The sequence below is a fragment of the Meles meles genome, chromosome 18 (assembly GCF_922984935.1).
Source record: "Meles meles chromosome 18, mMelMel3.1 paternal haplotype, whole genome shotgun sequence".
Classification (NCBI taxonomy): domain Eukaryota; kingdom Metazoa; phylum Chordata; class Mammalia; order Carnivora; family Mustelidae; genus Meles; species Meles meles.
Genome location: NC_060083.1, coordinates 17,213,556 through 17,233,198, shown reverse-complemented (window position 1 = coordinate 17,233,198; position 19,643 = coordinate 17,213,556). Strand labels below are relative to the sequence as shown.

Genomic DNA, 19,643 nt, shown 5'->3' with positions numbered 1-19,643 from the left:
CTGACCTCTGGCCCCAGCTGCCCTGTCCTGCCCTACCCTTCCTAAGCGTCCAGGAAGCCCCTGGGCTTCCACTGTAGGCGTGGGCATTGACACCCGGCTCACCTCAAGAGCAAAGGCTGTGCAAAGGACTCAGTTCTAAGGCCCCAGCCTGGCCCACCATGGCACAGCGGCTCCAGGATGAACTGGCTGCTTTTTTCTTTGAGTATGACACTCCCCGAATGGTGCTTGTGCGCAACAAGAAGGTGGGCGTCGTCTTCCGCCTGATCCAGCTCGTGGTTCTGGTCTACGTCATCGGGTGAGTCTGGACCCCCTACCTGCCACCCTTCTTGTACCAGCTTCCAACCTGGGCCTCTCCTCCAGGCTCTGGGAGGCCCCCATGACCCCAAGGAGCGCCTCTTTCTCTCCTCGGTTGTCATCCCCCCTGACAGACTGTAGTGTTACTCAGAAGGAATGAAAGCCTGCTAACTCACTGTCAAGATGGGGACAGTTCAGCAGAGACGGGAAGTCCTGCCCTGGGTCGTATGGTGAACAAGAGGCAAAGTCGTTGGGCCCTAAGGAACTGACTCACTATTAACGGTCTCTCAAGTGGTGAGTGGTGCCAGAGGCCAGGGCCCTAGCAAACCACAACCAGAGGCCTTCTACTTCTGACCTCCGTGCCACGCCAGGCGGAGACACACCCATTTTAAAAGCCATACTCCATTTTATAAGACAGGCCCTGTTCCCACCAGCCCTGCCTAAATTAGAGGCATCCTGAGATACTTGAAACCCCCAGAGTAAAGAAACTTCCAAATTCAGAACACCTGGTACCTTAATGGTGGCCTGTCAGGCAAGGATTGGAGGTCAGTTCTGGTCCCAGGGATGACTGCTCCTTTCTAAGCATCTTGAGACCTGTTCCACTGTCTCAGGAGAGCAGAGGCAGAAGTAAGGTGATACTCCCCTGCAGTCTTGCCATCCTGGGAGCCAGGACAGGCCTGACCATACGTGTGCTTCTGTGGGCACGCATGTGCATCGTGGTGTGTGTATGTATGTGTATCATACCTGGAACTCTGTGTGGATGCACATGTTCTGTGTCTGGGCACATGCCTACTGGGGGTGGCTGCTGGGTGTTTCTCTGTGTCTGAGTACCCACATGAGTATGTCGTGTGGCTAAGGTGACTGGGCACCTGATGTGGGGGCCCCGGCGGTGGGGGGGGTGGGCATCATGTCTACTCAGGGTGACACAGCAGAGGGTTCGTGGAGCTCCCAGGGCCAATGAAGCAGTTTCAGCTCCTGCTGAGGGGGTTTGGGGATACCCGGCAGAATCGCTGTGCTGTGGGATTCTGAGGGCCCTGCCCCTCTCCTGTTCATGTCCCCATTTTTGCTGTGGGACTAGAGCCCACTGTGGGCAGACTAGGAGGCCAGACAGTGACCATAGCATTCTGGTCCCTCCAGGGCCTCTGTTATCAAAAACATCTTTCCCTCTCTACCCTGTCCGGCCCCCAAGGCCTCAGAGCTGCTCAGGTGGAGTCCAAGCCAGGAGCTAACCCTGTGCCACTTTTCGGCCTCTGCTTCCCTCCTGTTTACAGACCAATTTGACATCTGTAATGCCATTTGAGCTTGTGAGGAAAACTGAGGACCAGAAAGGAGTAGTGGTCACATAGCAAGTCCCAGCTAGAACTGAAGCCTCTTGACCCCCAGTCCTCAGCACTGCCTCCTCCCTTCCCACCTCACTAGGGCTCTGAGAACATTGTAATGGGACACTGATGCTCTGATACCAAGCACAGGAGGGGCCTAAAAGCTCAGCGTTAGCTGCATTCCTGACCTTCCAGGGAAAAGAGACCTCGCCAGCCCAGGCCTAGCCCATGCTTCACCAGAAGAAGCTGGAGAATATTGTCCTCACTGTGGCCCTATTGCCCCTTATTTCTGCTGTAAGTCAGCAGTGGGAACAGTGCCAGGGCCCTCTTGTGCATTGGTGACAGACTGTGAGAGGGAAAGTGACAGTCCTCCCACCCCACTCCCCATTGTACCATATCCTGCAAGCCAACATCCAGTCCTGAACACATACCTCCAGTAACAGAGACCTGCCTACCTCCCTCCTTGCTTTCCTCTCCCCAAGGATAGTCTACTTGATTTCCACATGGATGTGGCCTCCTCAGTGTTGGTGAGGCTCAGAGACACTGGGTGATTTAGTCTGGATCTCACAACCAGAAAGAGGCTGAACCAGATTTGAATCCAGCTGCATGGCTCCAAATTTGGCCTTCCTAGCCTGGAAAGGAAACATTCTGGGAGTGAGGCATTGACGTGCTCAAGTCATACAGCGGAGAGTGGAAGGCAGGGTCCCCCACAACACCCACCCCTCACAACCCCACACTCAAGCCCAGACTTTCTGTTTTGACTACAACTGTCTCTAGCACCCTTGTCTGGCCTCTGCCCGATGCTTTGCCGACTGCTCTGCTGCAGACAGAAACCGGCCTGGACTTGGTCTCACTATCCCAGGTTTTAGTTTCCCAACTGTTCCATGGACCAAGGTTTGGGGGGAGCCCTCTAAAGATGTTGTACACAGGCTTGTTTCTGAGGAGGGATGCCTTTCCTTAATTAGCCCTCTTCCCAAGGCCCCTGTCTGCCCTAATGTCCGGTCCTGTGGGCGCTGCAGGGTACAAAGGCAAGAATGGCAGAAGAGCCAGACTCCCGCATCCCAGAGACAGGAGCACAAACCAGATGGAGGGTGGGCAGACACAAAGACAGAACCGGACAGAGAGACAGACACTGACACACAACCACTCAGATGAAGAGAGAGGTCCTGAGACTGAGAGATGGCCAGTTACTAAGAGGCAGAGAGGTTGGTGTTGAGAACCCAAGCAGACACTGAGAAGGCAAACTGAAGCTGTGTTCTCTATCAGTCACACTCTTCTGGGGAGTCCATGGCAAATGGAGGGAGCAAGTGGGCCTTGAGGCCCTGGTGGGCTGAGCTAAGATCACACTCTTTTTGTCTCAAATTGGTTAATTTGCAGTCAGAACTGTCTCCTGGGAGGTGATGAGCTCTCTGTAACTCAGTATAGAGGCAGTATACATGGGCTGTCATCCATGACCTAACAGGCCCAAACAAGGAGTGTACTGGGATATATCCCTGCCTGGAGGGCTCTGGTTTGGGGAGGACAGAGGTCTGGCTGCGGTACACAGGGGGTCCCAATGGGATTTGTGAATGCTACTTGGTAAATGGAGCCTGGAAACCTTCCTGGAAGAGAAAACAGAGTGGTGGAACCAGCCTTCAGCAAAAAAGCCTGGGGGCTATAAGCCAGGCAAGCCTGCTCTTGGCTTTCTCTTTGCCACTACCCCCTCCTCCCCCATCTACCTCCACACAGAGCTCTTGAGATTGCATGCTTCTGAGATTTTCAAATGGGTCCTGGAGCATACCAATCAGGAATAAGGATAGATACAAATTATTGATTGGAAAAATACATCCAGGGACATTTCTACAGCAACTTCTCTGTGCCTATTGCTGTGCTGGCATCCATGCAACAGAGGTGGGGTACAGGGTGACCAAAGGAAAAGTGAGGAGTGGAGGATGAGTTATCCAGTATTCCTTTGATTCCTAGAGAAGAGTGGGGCTACGGAGTGGTTTATGCAACTGAAAAAAAAATCAGTAAAGGCTTCAGGCCTGGCCAGATCCTCCATGCTGATGGCACAGGAAGAGCAAGTTCTGCAGGGAGATGGGGAATTCAGCTGGGTCCCATTTGGGTTCTCCAAAGAAGCTAGTCAGGATTTTCTCTTCTTCCCAGCTCTACTATCTTCTGGGCTTCATTCTTAGGCAGTCTCTCTGTCCTCATAGTGACAAAATGACCACCAGCGTCTGCAACCTGACATCTCACCAGCTTAGCCATCTCTAGGGCATAAGACTGTCTCTTTTTCCAGAGTACCAGCAAAAGTCCCAGATCTAATTCTTACTGGCAGGGATCAGACCAAACGCCTACTTCGAAACCAATTGTTATGGCCAAGGAAATGAAAAACCCTTGTTGGTAGAGTCTCATCATGTGTCTACCTGGTCCAGGTACTCCTGCTGGAAATCTGAGAGTGATCAAAGGCCCTGGGGGCAGGAAAAGAACAGTAAAAGAGTCACTAAGGTTAGGCTGTGGAGCATGAAAGGACCCAAGGGAAAGGAGGTGGAGGGGTGAATACAGCCACTGATTCAGGCCTCTGAATGCCAGGCTGAAGAACACGAGCTTTCTCCTACAGATTTTGGGGAGCCATAGAAGGATGTCTAGCAGGGGAAGGCCCAGGGCAAGCAGGGGATGGGGAGGGAGCAGGAGGGGAGGAGGACTCCATGCCAAGGCAGAAGCAGTGAGCATGGAAGACAGAAGTAGTCATCGTGATGAGCCCCACACCAGGGAGGTGTGTGTGTGTGGAGGGGGTGCCCACTGCTTAGTTTCTGCCCATTATTGCTGCAGCAGTTCATGGCCCAGCACAGCCAGAGTTTTTGACTTCTTAAGAGCAGTGAGAAATTGGAATTTATGAGCAAAAGGAGCCTTTTGGTATTTAGAAGCTGGTGACTCATTAAAAAAATGTTTAAACATGAATTGTCAGCCTAATTTATCCATAGACAACATGTAGACTAATCTCCAAACAGTGTGGGGCCCAGCTCTAAACTCAATCCCTCCTGGACCTGAAGTCTGTCTCTTCCCAAGGCTGCTGTGCCCCATAGCATCTGCCTGGTCTGGTTAGCTTCTGCCCATGGTTGCACCGTGTGTCCCCACCAGCCATAACATATTGTCGCATCCCCACACCAGAGTTGCCCTGGCGTCTGTCCCAGCTCCTCTGTGTCTCAGCCTCTCACAGCAAAACGCCTTTTAGTCCTTAGATGAAAGCCAAGAGGACAGAGGGCCACAAAGAATGTGGGGATAATAGAAAATGAGGGTGTGAGGCTTTGAGGAGGATGGGGTAGGCATAGTGCCATCCTCCAAGACGAGGATGTCTTGGAGACATCTTGACAACTTGTCAACTTGACAACTTGACAACTTGGAGACAACTTGCCCAGAGGGGCAAGTTCTGCAGGGGACATGAGGCACTCAGGTTGGTCCCACTGAGATATTAGTCAAATGCCATAACATTCACCCTTTAGGAATATTCAGTTCACTGCTTGTTTGTATAATCACAAAGTTGTATCACCATCACCACTATCTAGTCTACAACGTGTCACTACTCCAGAAAGAGACTCTGTACTCCTTAGCAATAACTCCTCATTCTTTCTCTCTACAGCCTGCTTTGCCTGCTCTGGATATCTCATAGAAATAAAATCATATGTGGCCTTTCGTGTCTGGCTTCTTTCACTTAGCATAATATTTGTAAAGTCCTATGTTGTTATAATATGTGTCAGTAGTTCCTTCCTTTATATGGCTGAATACTATTGCATTGTATAGATATGTCACATTTGATTTATCTGTTCATTGGTTGATAGTTATTTGGGTTGTTTCCACTTTTGCTTCTTATGTATAATGTTTCTGTGAACACTTGTGTACAAGTTTTTATAGGAAAGTATTTTCAGTTCTTTTGGGTATTTTGCTGAGTCAAGTGGTAATTCCATATTTAACTTTTTGAGGAATTGCCAGGTTGTTTTGCAAGGGTTTGAGCTGAGTTTGAGGTACCTGCATGATGTCTGCAGTGAGGAACTAGGGGAGGGAGAAGGAATGGGTAACACAAAACATTGTGTCATATAGACATGTATGTAAGATTGTTGAGTGCAGAATTTTGGTTGGCTTTATTCACTTCTGTATTCTTAGTGCCTAGAACACTGCTTGGCACATAATAAGGACTCAATCAATAAATACTTGTTGAATCATCAAATGAATGTGTGGAATTAGATCTCCAGGGAGAGTGCAGAAGTGGAGATAAAAATCTGGGGCTGAGAGGCCAGGAGGATGGGGGCAGGTGAACATATTAAGAGGAATTACAGACTCAAGACAGTGAAAATAAGAGGATTATTTATTATGTGCCTACTGCATGCTAATTTTCTTAATGAGAACTCATGGGAAATCCCCCAGTCATTTAAACTTGCTTTCTTCCTATGACCCAGCCCATAGCTCAGTACATAGGAGGGTCTTGCTCATATTTATTGAATGAAAAGCAGCATTTTTGAGGTAAGTGCCATCACGTCTGTTTTACTGAGAAATCCAGGACTCAGAGAGGTTTAGCCTTTAGCCTGGTGAGGCTAAAGTCACACAGGTGGTGAGTGGCAGTGCTGATGCCTGAATCATGGCTTCTGTTACACTTTGGGGGCCACACTCTTGGTCACTCCACTATTTGGAGGGGTTCAGAACATGGAGAAGCTCCCCAGAATCCCCAACAGCTCCTCTGAGCTTGGGCATGGAGTCAGGATCCTCCTTGGAGGAAGGAGGCTGAGGAGGGTAGGGGTAGGTGATGCGCCCAGTCTCCCTGATAAGGCTGGAAGCACTTAGGACTGGAAGCCTTTGTCCTGCCTTGCCCGGTGCCATCTGGGACCTGCAGGGGGCAGCAGTGACCATGTTCAGGCTTGGGAGGGGCGCCTTCTGGGCCAAACTCGGGGAGAGGCCTGGAGAAGATAAAGTGGAGACCATGGGGGGAGAGGAAAATCTGGGTGGGCTGACTTCCTGGAGCCTGGGGCTCGGAGACCACCCCCAGAGACCTAGCACTGACTCTGAGATTAAGATGTCCAGAGAACTGCAATGAGACCTGAGCTCTGGGAGACAGGAGAGGGTCTTTGAACTCTGCTTGGGCAGTCAGAGCCACAGATTTCCCCCAGAGATACAGAGCCACAGATTTCCCCCAGAGATACAGAGATACAGAGCTACACACTCTGATGGGTACCACAAATGGTCACACACACTCAAACACAGTCACACTGCATCTCCATTCAGTCTTTCCTTTTTTTTTTTTTTTAATTAACATTTAATGTATTATTTGCTTCAGGGGTACAGGTCTGTGAATCATCAGGCTTACACAATTCACAGCACTCACGATAGCACATACTCTCCCCAATGTCCATAACCCAGCCCCCCTATCTCTCCCCCCTACCCCCCTAACAACCCTCTGTTTCCTGAGATTAAGAGTGTCTTATGGTTGGTCTCCCTTCCCCATCCCATCTTGTTTCATCTTTTCCCTGCAGAACCCCCTGCCCTGCCTTTCAAATTCCTCATATAAGAGAGATCATATGATAATTGTCTTTCTCTGATTGACTTATTTCTCTTAGCATAATACCCTCTAGTTCCATCCACGTCATTGCAAATGGCAGGATTTCAGGGTTTTTGATGGCTGCATCGTATTCCAGTGTGTGTGTGTGTGTGTGTGTGTGTGTGTGTGTGTCACATCTTCTTTATCCATTCATCTGTTGATGGACATCTAGGCTTTTTCCATAGTTTGGCTATCGTGGACATCATGCAGTCTTTCCTGAAGGAAATGGACCATATCCAGGACTCTCAGTTGTAAACAACAAAAACCAAACCCAAACTGCCTTAAATAAAGAAAGGGAATTTATTAGCTCATGTAACAGGAAAGTCCAGGAGTAGATTTTTTTTTTTAAGATTTTATTTATTTATTTGACAGAGAGAGATCACAAGTAGGCAGGCAGAGAGAGAGGAGGAAGCAGGCTCCCTGCAGAGCAGAGAGCCCGATGCAGGGCTCGATCCCAGGACCCTGAGATCATGACCTGAGCCGAAGGCAGCGGCTTAATCCACTGAGCCACCCAGGCACCCTTTTTTTTTTTTTTTAAAGATTTTATTTATTTAGATTTTTTTTTTTTTAACGTGTGTCAGGCTTGACTAGATCCAGGTCCTCAACCATTGTCAGGAGACTGCCCTCTTCCATCTCCTGGCCTAACTTTCCTCTAAGTTGGCTTCATTCTTAGACTTATCTCTCTGTGAGATAGCAAGATGACTAACCATAGTTTTGGTCTTACGGCTACCTTGCTTAGTTACCTAACAGAAAGGATTCTTTCCCAATAATTCCCAGAAAAATCCTAGCCTCATTGCTGAAACTCCCCAGGTTGTGTGTCCATCTTTGGACCTATCCCTGTTGCTAGGGCAATGGAACAGTGGTTGGTAAATCTTGGTAATGTGCCCCACCCTCCCTACACCCAAAGCTAGGAGGGAGGTTAATTTCATTGACCCTCCCAGACAGAAAATGGAGAACCCAAAGGAACAGGGGTTCTTCATGCTAGGAAGGGAAGGCCAGAATTTTCTAAGAAAGCTGGGAAGTGGGGCACCTGGGTGGCTCAGTGGGTTAAAGCCTCTGCCTTTGACTCAGATCATGTTCCCAGGGTCCTGGGATGGAGCCCCACATCAGGCTCTCTGCTTAGCAGGGAGCCTGCTTCCCCCTCACTCTCTGCTTTGCCTTTCTGCCTACTTGTGATCTCTGTCTGTCAAATAAATAAATAAAATCTTTAAAAAAAAAAAAGAAAGAAAGAAAGAAAGCTGGGAGGCCTCCATCCTGAGTCACTCCACAAGGGCCTCAGCTGGGGCCCATAATGCAAAGGGCCACTTCCCCCTCTGTTTCCTTCCTGCCCCCCTTGCCAGGAGCTCCCAGCATGGCTGAGATAATCATAGCTAATCTCTATGTAGTGCTTACTGCATGCCAGTCCCCGTTCTAAGTGATTTATATGCCGTAAGTCACAGCAAGTACGAATAGTACTATTATTGTCATTCTCGTTTTACAGATGAGGAAACTGAGGCAGAGAGGGATTGAATAGCTTATCCAAAATCACGCAGCCCATGAGTAGTGTAGTTGGGATTCCAATCCATCCTCTCAGGCAACAAAGGCCAGGTTTTCAGCCATCATGCTCTGCTAGTTCTCAATGGAAGAATCTCAAGAAGGAAGGAGCACTCTGGGCATGAGGATTATGGTCCAAGAAGCTTGGTCTCTAGGCCACAGCAAATCCTGCTCTTGGAAAAGGATCTGAAAGAGTCCTTCAGTGGATCTCCTCTCCAGATATTAGTATTTTCCTAGTAAAAAGAGGGGGGATCATTCTGTACAGGCCAGCCCGGGGAAGCAGGTGAGGCTCTCCTGCCCCCAGCCCAAGATGTAGCTTTAGAAGCAGAGAATGGCTCAGAGACTCATCTGGAGAGGGGAGGGGAAAATATTTGAAATGTCTAGCTGGTGCCGGAAAGGGCAGCAGCCCATATACCCTTATGCCATCTTTGAATGGCCTGGCCCAGCTCTGACTCCTTTAACCCCCAAAACACCCCACAGGTGGGTGTTTGTCTATGAGAAGGGCTATCAGACCTCAAGTGGCCTCATCAGCAGCGTGTCTGTGAAACTCAAGGGTCTGGCTGTGACGCAGCTCCCAGGCCTGGGTCCCCAAGTCTGGGATGTAGCTGACTACGTCTTCCCTGCCCAGGTAAGCTTACTCAGGGGTATACATTCCACCCACAGGGCCTGGCTCAGAGTGGGGGTTGGACTCTGTCCAATCTCCATATTGGACTAGTGCAGCTCCCATCTCCTTCTGGGCCTGACTTCCCTGACTGTGAATGAGGGGCAAAAATAGGTTGTATTATCAACCCATTCTGATGTCACGGGATATGGAGGCTGCTGGGTACCATGTGGATTTCAGGGGCTTGTTGGGCCAGTGTTTGTGTTCTTGGGGCTGTTCTCCCAACTCAGAACTCTGCGCTTCCCTCCCCTACTCCTCATTTCCAGGGGGACAGCTCCTTCGTGATCATGACCAATTTCATTGCGACCCCCCACCAGGCTCAAGGCTACTGTGCAGAGGTGAGGACCGCTATCCATCCCCTCTCGCTACTCCTTACAGGGGAAAATATCATGGAAGAGGAAATTGCCTTGGGCACTGAAGATAGGCTTTCTCAGGGCAAAGCTATGGTGGAATTTTAGGCATAGATTCACACAAAGTAACAGTCTGCTATTGGCAGTGATGCTTCCCTCCCAGCTGTGTGTCAAGCAAGATGCTGAGCCACGGTTCCCACTCAATCCACAAGCCCTAACATCTCTGGTCCCTGCCAGGTGACACTGGCATAGTTTGGCATGAACCCAGAGGGGTCCTGGGAGGGTACTGGGGAAGGAACCTGTAAGCAAAGTTCACCCCAAAGCTAACACTGCCTCATGATTTCCCTAGGGCTCTGGTGGTGGGAGGGGCTCTCCTTAGGACACTACTCAGAGGCCTGGGATCAGCCACTCTCCCTTCCCCTAGCACCCAGAAGGGGGTACATGCACAGATGACAGTGGCTGCACTCCAGGGAAGGCAGAAAGGAAGGCCCAAGGTAAGGTTGGCCTCCTCCTGTCCCCCTGCACAAGCCCTGTTCAGCTCCAGGCTTCCTCCACCAGAGAGCAGGGCTCTCTCCCTTCCTGCCATTCTAACCTTGGCCTGCCCTGTCCCAGACCCAGCCACATTTCTGCTCTTTGTTGTCCCATCACTGGGGGCTCTCAGGAATGAGGGGCCTCCTCTCTATCCCCAGCTTGGAGTAGACACCCATGGGTTCCTCCTTTGCTCCAGGCATACGCACAGGCAAGTGTGTGGCCTTCAATGACACTGTGCAGACATGTGAGATCTTTGGCTGGTGTCCTGTGGAGGTGGATGACAACGTCCCACGGTAATGCCTTATCCATCCAGGTAGCTGGGAGCAGGTTCCCCAGCCCAGACAAAGGGGCATCTGGATCCATGTTCTGGAAAGGATCTGTCCTCCCTTCTTCTAGCCTCACTCTTACCCCATCTGTATGGCCCAAGCCAATGATCCCTCTGGCCCCTGGTCAAGGGGCCTGAGAGTCCATCGTTACAGCACACCCATCGCCCCCCACCCCCGCCGCCACTCCAGGGCACCAGGAAGATACCATAGGTTCTCACACCCCCATACCCATGACAAACACTGTTGGGCACATGGGGGACTCCTGAGGAGAGGACAGTAAGTGAGTATGGTGTCCTCCAGCCCTGCCCTTCTCCAAGAGGCCGAGAACTTCACACTCTTCATCAAGAACAGCATCAGCTTTCCACGCTTCAAGGTCAACAGGTTTGTGGGAAAAGGGTGCAGAAACGCAGGTACCCACCTCCCCCCTCCAAGGCTGCTCCAGCTAGTCTCAACTGTCTCTGTCACCTTCCACTTCGACTGATTTCACTTTGGGGGAAGAAGCCTGAGCCGGGCTCCTGGGGTGGGCCACCTTTAGTCTCAAGGGCTGTGGAAGGGGGGTTTGTGGAGCTTGTGAGGAATCTCCAGAGCTTTGGGACAGGGTGGTCCCCCCCTCCCCCCCCTGCCCCGCGGGCATCCTGCTGCTACCGATGTTCTCCATCCCTATGTAGGCGCAACCTAGTGGAAGAGGTGGATGCGGCTTACATGAAGACCTGCCTCTATCACAAGACCTCGCACCCACTGTGCCCCGTGTTCAAGCTCGGCTATGTGGTACAGGAGTCAGGACAGAATTTTAGCACCCTGGCTGAGAAGGTACGGTGCCAGGTTAATGGGGAGGGCTAGGTCCTGGAATCAGCAGGTCAAAGAAGGCTTTTCCATCCCAGGTAATGCCCCCTCAAGCCTCTCAGGTATGGGCTGAGTATATATGTGGATTTATTCCCTAATACAGGGGAGTTCTGAGGGTCAGGCCTGAGTCCTTAGCAGAGCCTGGTTGGTATGGATCTGACACAGAGGAGGTGCCCAGAATGAATGGTTATGGGCAGACATTTTCACCTGGATATTTGCTGAGGTCACACTGTTTTTTAAATATGGGATGAAAGCAGCTTGAATTCCATGCTCTATGGCCCTGAGAAGGCCTGTGCCCTTCTCGGGAATCTTGAAAATTCCAGATCTGGGATCTGTACAGTTACCTGGGGTTCCAAGAGAAGCAGTACCTTGTAAGGAGCACAGACCTGTCTGACTGGGTTCAAATCCTGGTTCTGCTCCTAATGAGCAATGTGGTCTCAGACTAGTTAGTCTCTTCCCTTGAGTGTTGTCTGAGCTTTTGCACCTACATAGTGGGGATAATAATGGTACCAGGCTTGTGGGGTTGTCTCGAAGATCAAGTGGGTTCATGCATAGGATGGCACTTCAGTTCCGCCTGGCGTGTGGTGACCCTGGGTACGTGTGATCATCATCACGTGTACCAGGTGTACCATACCTCACGTGATCATCATCAGACTTCTCTTATAGTTGCCTATTTAGGGATGGAAATCAGCTTCTTTTCTGTGATATCACACATACACACAAAACTTGCTCACAACACATTTATCTAAAACAGGGATCAACAAAGTTTTTCTTTAAAGGGCCAGAGGTTTTAGTTTTGCAGGCCATATGGGCTCTGTTCCAACCTTATTCAAGTCAGCTGTTAGCAAAAGCAGCCACAGAAAATATGTAAACAAGTTCGGCCCTTTGGCCTCAGTTTCCCAAACCTGGAGGCGGTTTATACTGGAGCAACACGTACACAACCAGAAAGCTGAATGTTAGACTTCCCTGTTCCTAAAATCTCCCTGCCACCTGTACTAGGAACTTCTCACCCCTCACTATCATCCACAGACCCTTGAATACCTACTTCCTGCCTAGTCACCCAGCTCCACTCCTGCTCTGACCACTTCCCAGCTCTCCTGTTGCTCAGCCTACCCCCACCTGTCCCCGATCCTCACCTTGCTCAGAGAAGCTTCACTTTCTCAAGTTTTCTCTTCCTAACCCAGGTCTTTACAGACTCACTCTTTAATTCAACATTATTTACTTGCCTTCCACACTGTAACTTTCACTAGGAACTCAGGAGTCCGTGACAAATGAGACAGACAGCCCCACTCTCATAGTTTATAGTCTTAGAAGAAATGGGTTAATAATCACACAAAATGAATATACGATTTCAAAGTGACAAATGTTCCAGGAGAAAACAGAGGGTCTAAGAGGCACATGTTTTTAGACTAGAGGCGGTCATTAGGGAAGGCCTCTCAGGGAAAGTGACCAAAGGATAAGAAAGGGTCAGCCTTGTGGAGCTGTATATGCAAAGGCCCTGAGGTAGAAAGAACCTGGTATATTCTAGAAACCACCAGAAAGTCAGAGTGTGATAGGTGGGAGGTGGGGCCAGAGTGGGCAACAGGACCTTGCCCTGCAGTAGCTTCTCAGTGTCTCTTCTCAAACAAACAAACAAAAAAAATGCTCCCCACTTCAAGAGATTGCTGGCACCAGCATAAGACAGGAGTTTCTTGATCCTGCAGCCTGGGTTTTAAACGCCGGTTTCCCTGCAGGGCGGGGTGGTCGGCATCACCATTGACTGGAACTGTGACCTGGACTGGAATGTGCACCACTGCAAACCCATCTACGAGTTCCATGGACTGTATGAGGACAAAAACCTGTCTCCAGGCTTCAATTTCAGGTGCCTGCCAGGACCCCACCAGTCCACCCTTCCTTGGGCTCCCAGAAGGTTGAGGGTTTTCATGTGGGTCTTCTACTCCCAGAACCCCTTGAGACCCAGTAAGTGTCCCCAGGAAGAAAGCAGAGGGAGCTGGGCAACTCCCACTGCAGGGAGCCTGCAGGGAACAAGACCTTGGCACCCTGAGCCCCCACCCTTTGAGGCCCACCTGGCCAGGACTGGCAGGGGAAATCACTAACATCAAGAGTTAGGGTGAGGATTGAATACAGCATTCCTGGAATGAGGTCTGGGGTGTTGGGGGCACGGGACTGTCCTCATGGACCTCTGAGGGCTCCTGCTGAACTCCAAGAACACTGGACCCAAAACTGTTCTCCATCACCCTCTTCTGCAACCTCACCCTTTCCCCCAAGGTTTGCCAGGCACTTTGTGGAGAATGGGACTAACCACCGCCACCTCTTCAAGGTGTTTGGGATTCGCTTTGACATTCTCGTGGATGGCAAGGTGAGTGTCCAGTGTGAGGGACAGCCAGAGACACCTTCTTAGTTCCTGTGAGTGCTTGTTGGGTGTCCATGGTTATAGACAACAGGAAGTTGACTGGGCTTCATTCAGCAGTTTTACTGCTGATAACCAATGGACCTGATAACCATTGAGGGCAGGTCTTTCCAGCCAGTGACCTCACCTCCTCCACTACCTCCCTCTGTCCAGGGAAGCAGAGCCAAGGTCAAAACCAAGGACTTCTAACCGGCAGCTGGGAGCCAGAGCTGTGCAGAGCAGGCTGTGGAGCCGGCTAATGGTGGGAGTAGAGGGTAGAAAGGGGGAGCTCCTTGACCCAAGTCTGGCCTTGGGGTTTCTGAGGAAGGCCTTTTCTACCTGGCTCCTTCTGACTGTTAATCCTTCTTTCCCTGGACCCTGCCACCAGGCTGGAAAGTTTGACATCATCCCCACAATGACAACCATTGGCTCTGGGATTGGCATCTTTGGGGTGGTAAGTGCTAGGGTCACAGGGTCACTGTACTAAGGTTAGTCCCTCCCTTTCCACATCTCAGTGGCAGCTTACTCCATCCTTAGTGAGCCCAGCCCACCACCCCACACCCACAGTATGTCTGAAGAAACTGAGGCCCAGAGCTGGGGCAGGACCAAAGTGGGATGGGGTGGTCTTGATCTCCCAAGGGACATGCAATGCCTCATTTCAGAATCTGAGGTCTAGATAGAGCAGGGTTCAGCCAGGCCCTCCAGCCAGAAAGGATTGAAGTGGGACATGGAGAGTTCTGTCCCTGCCCCAAGATTCCCATGCTCTATCTGTCCCTTCCTTGCCCTCAGGCCACGGTTCTCTGTGACTTGTTGCTGCTCCACATCCTGCCCAAAAGGCACTACTACAAGCAGAAGAAGTTCAAGTATGCAGAGCACATGGGGTCAGGGGCGGTAAGAGATTTCCCTAAGTTGGGGCATTTCTGAGGCCTTAGGTCCACATGTCTGTGTTGGGGGCCCAGCTGCTTCCCTGAGGCTGACTTTTTGTTCCCTCCAATGCTTACACAGGGCGAGCGTGACCTGGCAGCCACCAGCTCCACCCTGAGCCTGCAGGAGAACATGAAGACATCCTGATCCACACCCCCTGGCTCCTGACTGGACACAGCATGAGACTTCAGGCAGGGGCCCTGGTGGGGTCCCAACCAGGACAGAATGGTCTCTGCAGGAGCTCTCCACCCTCTTAGCCAGGCAGACACTAGGGTCTTGTCAGCTCAGTGGGGACACTGGGAGGGACCTGTTCAAGTCTGGGCTCTGGCCCCAACTCCACAAGCCCCAAGGGAGCTTTGCTCCAGCCTCAGCCACTCCTGGTCTAGAGAGCCTGGGGTTGGGCAGGGCTCCTCTCACACTCCTCTATCAGAGCTGTGTGCTTCTTGCTCTGGGCCTTCAAGCACTGCACTGCCTCATGTCTCTAGACTCACACTTTCCCATATGGCAGACACTAGCCATGATGAGATGACCATTTAAATTTGTATTAATTTAAACTGAATAAAATAAAAAAAAATTCAGTTCCTAAAACTAGCCAGCCACATTACAACTGCTAAATAGATACATGTGCCTAATAGCTGCCATATTGGACCACACAGAATATTGCAGAAAGTTCTATTGGATGGCCATGCTTGAGCCCTGTTTCTTACTGACCCCAGATTTTCCTAGGGAGTTTGTCAACATTGCAGGCACCTGGGCCGACCTCAGATCTCCTGAACCAGAATCTCTAGGGCTGGCCATGGAGATGCAAGGATGGCAAACTCCCCAGGCCATTGTAAAGGCTAAAGTTTAAGAACTGCTCCCGATTGGGTATCAGATTTTGCCTGGGCCTGCCTGACCTGGCAGATACAGGCTTTGAGTACGTGTGTGGTATACTTACAAGCCACATGGTGTCTCATGTACACACCCCTATGTACACTCTCATCTACATGCACAACCCCTTCCCATCCACACTCTGGCTTTGAACAGCTGGAGCCCTGCAAACACAGCCATCTGGACAGACCTATGCCTTCAAGTACAGACACATGGTCCATGCAACAGCCCCTCCACAGAGCTAGGCTTCTCCCTAAATGTGTCAGGCCAGGACAGTCCCTTCTATCCATGAATCCTCACTCAGCTACCTCGGGTTGGGGTGGAGCCCTGGCCAAATCCTGGGCTCCCTGCTTATGGCCCAGCCTCAGCAACCAAGGCCTGACCAATTCTGTCTGAACACAAGGTCTGGGGAAAGTGAGGGGTGGAGTAAAATAAAAGGAATGAGGACAAACTTCCGCCTTCTGTACTTTTCCCTCTCTGAAACTAGGTGTCCCCATCTGTGGAATGCAGGGTTGAGCTGAGAGATCTTTGAGGTCCTCTGGATCTCTTGTTAGACAGTGGTGAGTCAACAGTTAGGCCCTGAGCCCAGCAGGGTCAGTCTTGGAGGTCAGCTCACTTCTGTCCATGGGTCACTGTACCCAAACACTGGAGCTCCTTCTGGTCCTCCATGTACCTCTAACGCAGCTTTGAGAGGCCTGGCACTCAGACAAGCAGATATTCTCTGCAGTGGCCTCAGGAAAGCAGGAATAAGAACGGGGCTGGCTGCTCCAGGAGAGAGACTTGAGGAATCCCAAAGAGGGGAGGAAGGTCTTGAATGGAGATAATGTGGAAGGATTCTCCAGGGGCCCTGCAGTGGGCAAGACCTGCAGTCTGGACCTGTGGCCAGTCAGGGTCTCTGGGAACTCCACCATCACCAAATTCCATTTAGACCAGTGCTCTCCAATAGCAGTGATGGAAACATTCTCTGTCTGTGCTTTCCAAAATAGTAGTCACTAGCCACGTGTGGTCACTAAATGTTTAAAATGTGGCTAGTGAAACCAAGGAACTGAATTTTTAATTTTATTTACTTTTAATTAATTTAAATCACCACACATGGCTAGTGGCAGTAAGAAATTATATTGGACAGCACAGGCCAGCCCTCTCCCTGTCCTTTAGGCCCTTGACTTTCTACCCTCTTCCCCAGCTAAGAATCATCCTTTAGATTTTACAAGAAGGGAACTCCTTCTTCTTCCCTCCCTTTGTTCTCCAGTCCTACGTGCTTTTGCACCTCCTGCCCCCTTCCTTCCTGAATGATTGAAGTATTCCTCCTTTGTATCCAACCTTTCTATCTGGCCCAGAAGCCTCCTAGCAGAGGCTGCCTCTCCTCTCCAATACCTGCATTTGCTCCTCTGTTCTGCCTCCTCCTGGCCTTTGTTCCTCTGCAGCTCTTCCTGCTCTACCTTCCTGTCACCATTCCAGAAAGACCTACACTTCTATACTTCCCTCTGCATCCCACCCTCTGCAGCTGGCCGCCAGCCCCCACAGCCACTTCTCCTAAATGCCCTTGTCAGGGTTACCAACAGTGTCCTTGCTGCCAAATCCAAGCAGACACTTCAGCCTATATCCTGCTTGGCCTGTCAGCCTCTGACACTGTTGACCAAGCCCACCTTTGTTGAAAGATTTCCTTCCAACAGCTCCTAGAACCCACCCTCTCCTGATTTTCCAGCCAGACCAGTATATAGTGAAAAGAGTTTTCAACTGCAGCTCTGCCAAGGGTCACTGTATGTCCGTAGGCAAGTTGCTTAACTCTTCAAGCTTCTTGAGGAGTCAGGGATAATAATAGTCTCTACTCAGGTTGGGATAAGATAAGATACATATACGTAAAGCGCCTGGTATACCAGTAGCCCTCTGCCTCTTCATCCAGCCTCCCTTTCAATGGTGGAGTCAGCTAGTTGTCCCTGGGTATCTATCCTCTCTGTAGTGATGCAACCCTTGGTTCTTCACTGGGTATGTGGCTGCCTAGCATGGAAACTGCATTTCCCAGCCTCCTCTCCCTGCTGGGTCTGGCCATGTGACTAAGTTTTAGCTAATGGGATGGATATATGTGGAAGTATCATGCGACACCTTGACACCTTTTGGGTACTTTCTTAAAGGAGAGCTGCTGCAGATCCTTTGCCCTCTTCTTCATCCTTGTCTTTATCCACTGCCTGGAATGCATATGTGATGGTTGGAGCTCTAGCCACCACCCTGAACCATGAAGATGAGAGTCACACCCAGAGGTTGCTGGCGTAGTAAGTGGAAAGAGCCACATCTGGAAGGTCCTTGTGGAGCAGAGCTGACCTACTTACCTTGGGTTGTCTTCTCTGAGGCTCTTATGTGGAATTTCTGTTACCTGAGTCAAAATTGATCTTACTTGATACAGAAATCTTTCCACCTTAAAAGCAAGTGTTCTGTCCCTGGCCTCTGCTTTGGTTGCTCTGAGTTATCTCACCCTTTCCCATGGCTATACTTATAATTATGGGTCTTTTCTGACAACTTCCAAAGCTGTCTCTCTGGCCCAGCCCTCTTTCCTGAACTCTAGTCCCACATATCCAACCCAAGTGTCATGTCTTCATTGACACTTGGAATTCACTAGACAAACATCTTTTGAGCACCTACATGCTCGTGATGTGTCAGACTGTATGTTGGGTGCATTAGACACAGACCCTGTCCAGAGGGGGAACACACAGGTAAACAGATGCTAAGTACATGGAAATCCCTAGGAGGGGCTATTAACCTATACTGGGCACTGAGGACATCATAGGGAAGGACTCCTGGCAGAGGGACATTGAACCAAAACTTGAAAGGAGTTAGACAGGTAAGGTGGTTAGGACTGAGATCATGGAGGGCTTGTTTGGACCTATTCTCAGGGTGCTGATGAGTCACAGAAGATTCCTAAGCAGGAGCTGACTTGGGTTTCTGAAAGATTGCTCTGGCTTAAAAACAACAACAACAACAAAAACATTGCTCTGGCTGCCAAGTGGAGAAAGGCCAGTAGGAGGAGTGAGACTGGATGGGGATGGGAGGCCAGTGAAGAGGCTGCTGCAGCAGTCAGTCAAGGTACACAATGATGGTGGCCTGAGCAAAGAGAGAGGCAGAGAGCTGGAGAGAAATGAATGGATTCCAGCGATATTTAAGAGCCAGCATGAGCAGGGCTGGTTGGGGCTAGAGTGACTCCTAGTTTTCTGGCCTCAGACTAGTTTTCTGGTCCCAGACAGGGACACAAGAGGCCAGGTTTGGGGAATGATATGGAACTCTGTTTTGGGCAAGTGGTGGGGTGAGGTGCCAGAAGTTCACAAGTGAACTTAGCATAATTGAACCAAGAGTTGGTGAGCAATCCAGAGAAGAATTATGGGGATGGGCACAGTCCCCAGGAATTGCCCCCGTGAAGGTCAAGATGTCCTAACCTCTGTCCCAGCTAGGCCATTTCTGCTTCCTGTTTCATGGAGCTCCTCCCCAAACATGAATCCGACTATGACCCCAGGACTCTGTGATAAACCCCTTCTTCGTTCCCTACCAACAACCACCGCCCCCCGCTCCCCGCCCCCAGCAGAAGGCTAAACTCCCAAGTCTACCATGGCCTTTCTCCTTGGCGCTCAGCCTCTGCCTCATCCTAGCCGCGGATGTCACTTTGCCCCTCTCCTAGCAGGCACCGCGCATCTCCACCACCACCCCCCACCCCCCAAACCCTCACCCACGTTGCGCCCTTGCCCCAGCCAGGCCCAGACGGAAGGAGACAAAGGGTTTTGGAGAGTAAGCACTCTCCAGCTCAGGCTAAAAGGCCCAGGCCGAGGGTTGGAGGGATTTGGGGGGAGCCCAGGTAGCCTTCTAATTGGGGCGTCGGGGGCGTGACGAAGTCCAGATCTGCCACAGAGGGAGGGGCCCCTCCTGAGCCACTGCCCGCCGTGGCCCCTCCCCTCCAGGAGCCTGGCGGGAGTGCTGGGGACTGATTGGGCGGCGTCGCGGGCCGCGCAGCACGACCAATGAACGAGGGCGGGGCGCGGCGGCTGGCGAGGGAG

The 19,643-nt window shown here is 50.9% G+C and overlaps 1 protein-coding gene across 2 annotated transcripts; it reads left to right on the top strand.

Moving 5' to 3' along the window:
- The first annotated feature begins 149 nt into the window (after positions 1-149).
- P2RX1 (purinergic receptor P2X 1) lies at positions 150-17,089 on the top strand. Of its 2 annotated transcripts, XM_045985899.1 has the most exons (12): positions 150-295; positions 9,193-9,340; positions 9,640-9,711; positions 10,148-10,217; positions 10,451-10,547; positions 10,881-10,961; positions 11,249-11,390; positions 13,157-13,284; positions 13,692-13,782; positions 14,201-14,266; positions 14,602-14,703; positions 14,818-17,087. In XM_045985899.1, the coding sequence occupies exons 1-12, from the start codon at positions 159-161 to the stop codon at positions 14,881-14,883; spliced, it is 1,200 nt and encodes a 399-aa protein (XP_045841855.1). In that variant the 5' UTR covers positions 150-158; the 3' UTR covers positions 14,884-17,087. The 2 variants fall into 2 exon arrangements, with proteins under 2 accessions (XP_045841855.1, XP_045841853.1); XM_045985897.1 differs by lacking the exon at positions 150-295 and having other exon boundaries at positions 8,359-9,340; positions 14,818-17,089.
- The last annotated feature ends 2,554 nt before the right edge of the window (positions 17,090-19,643 follow it).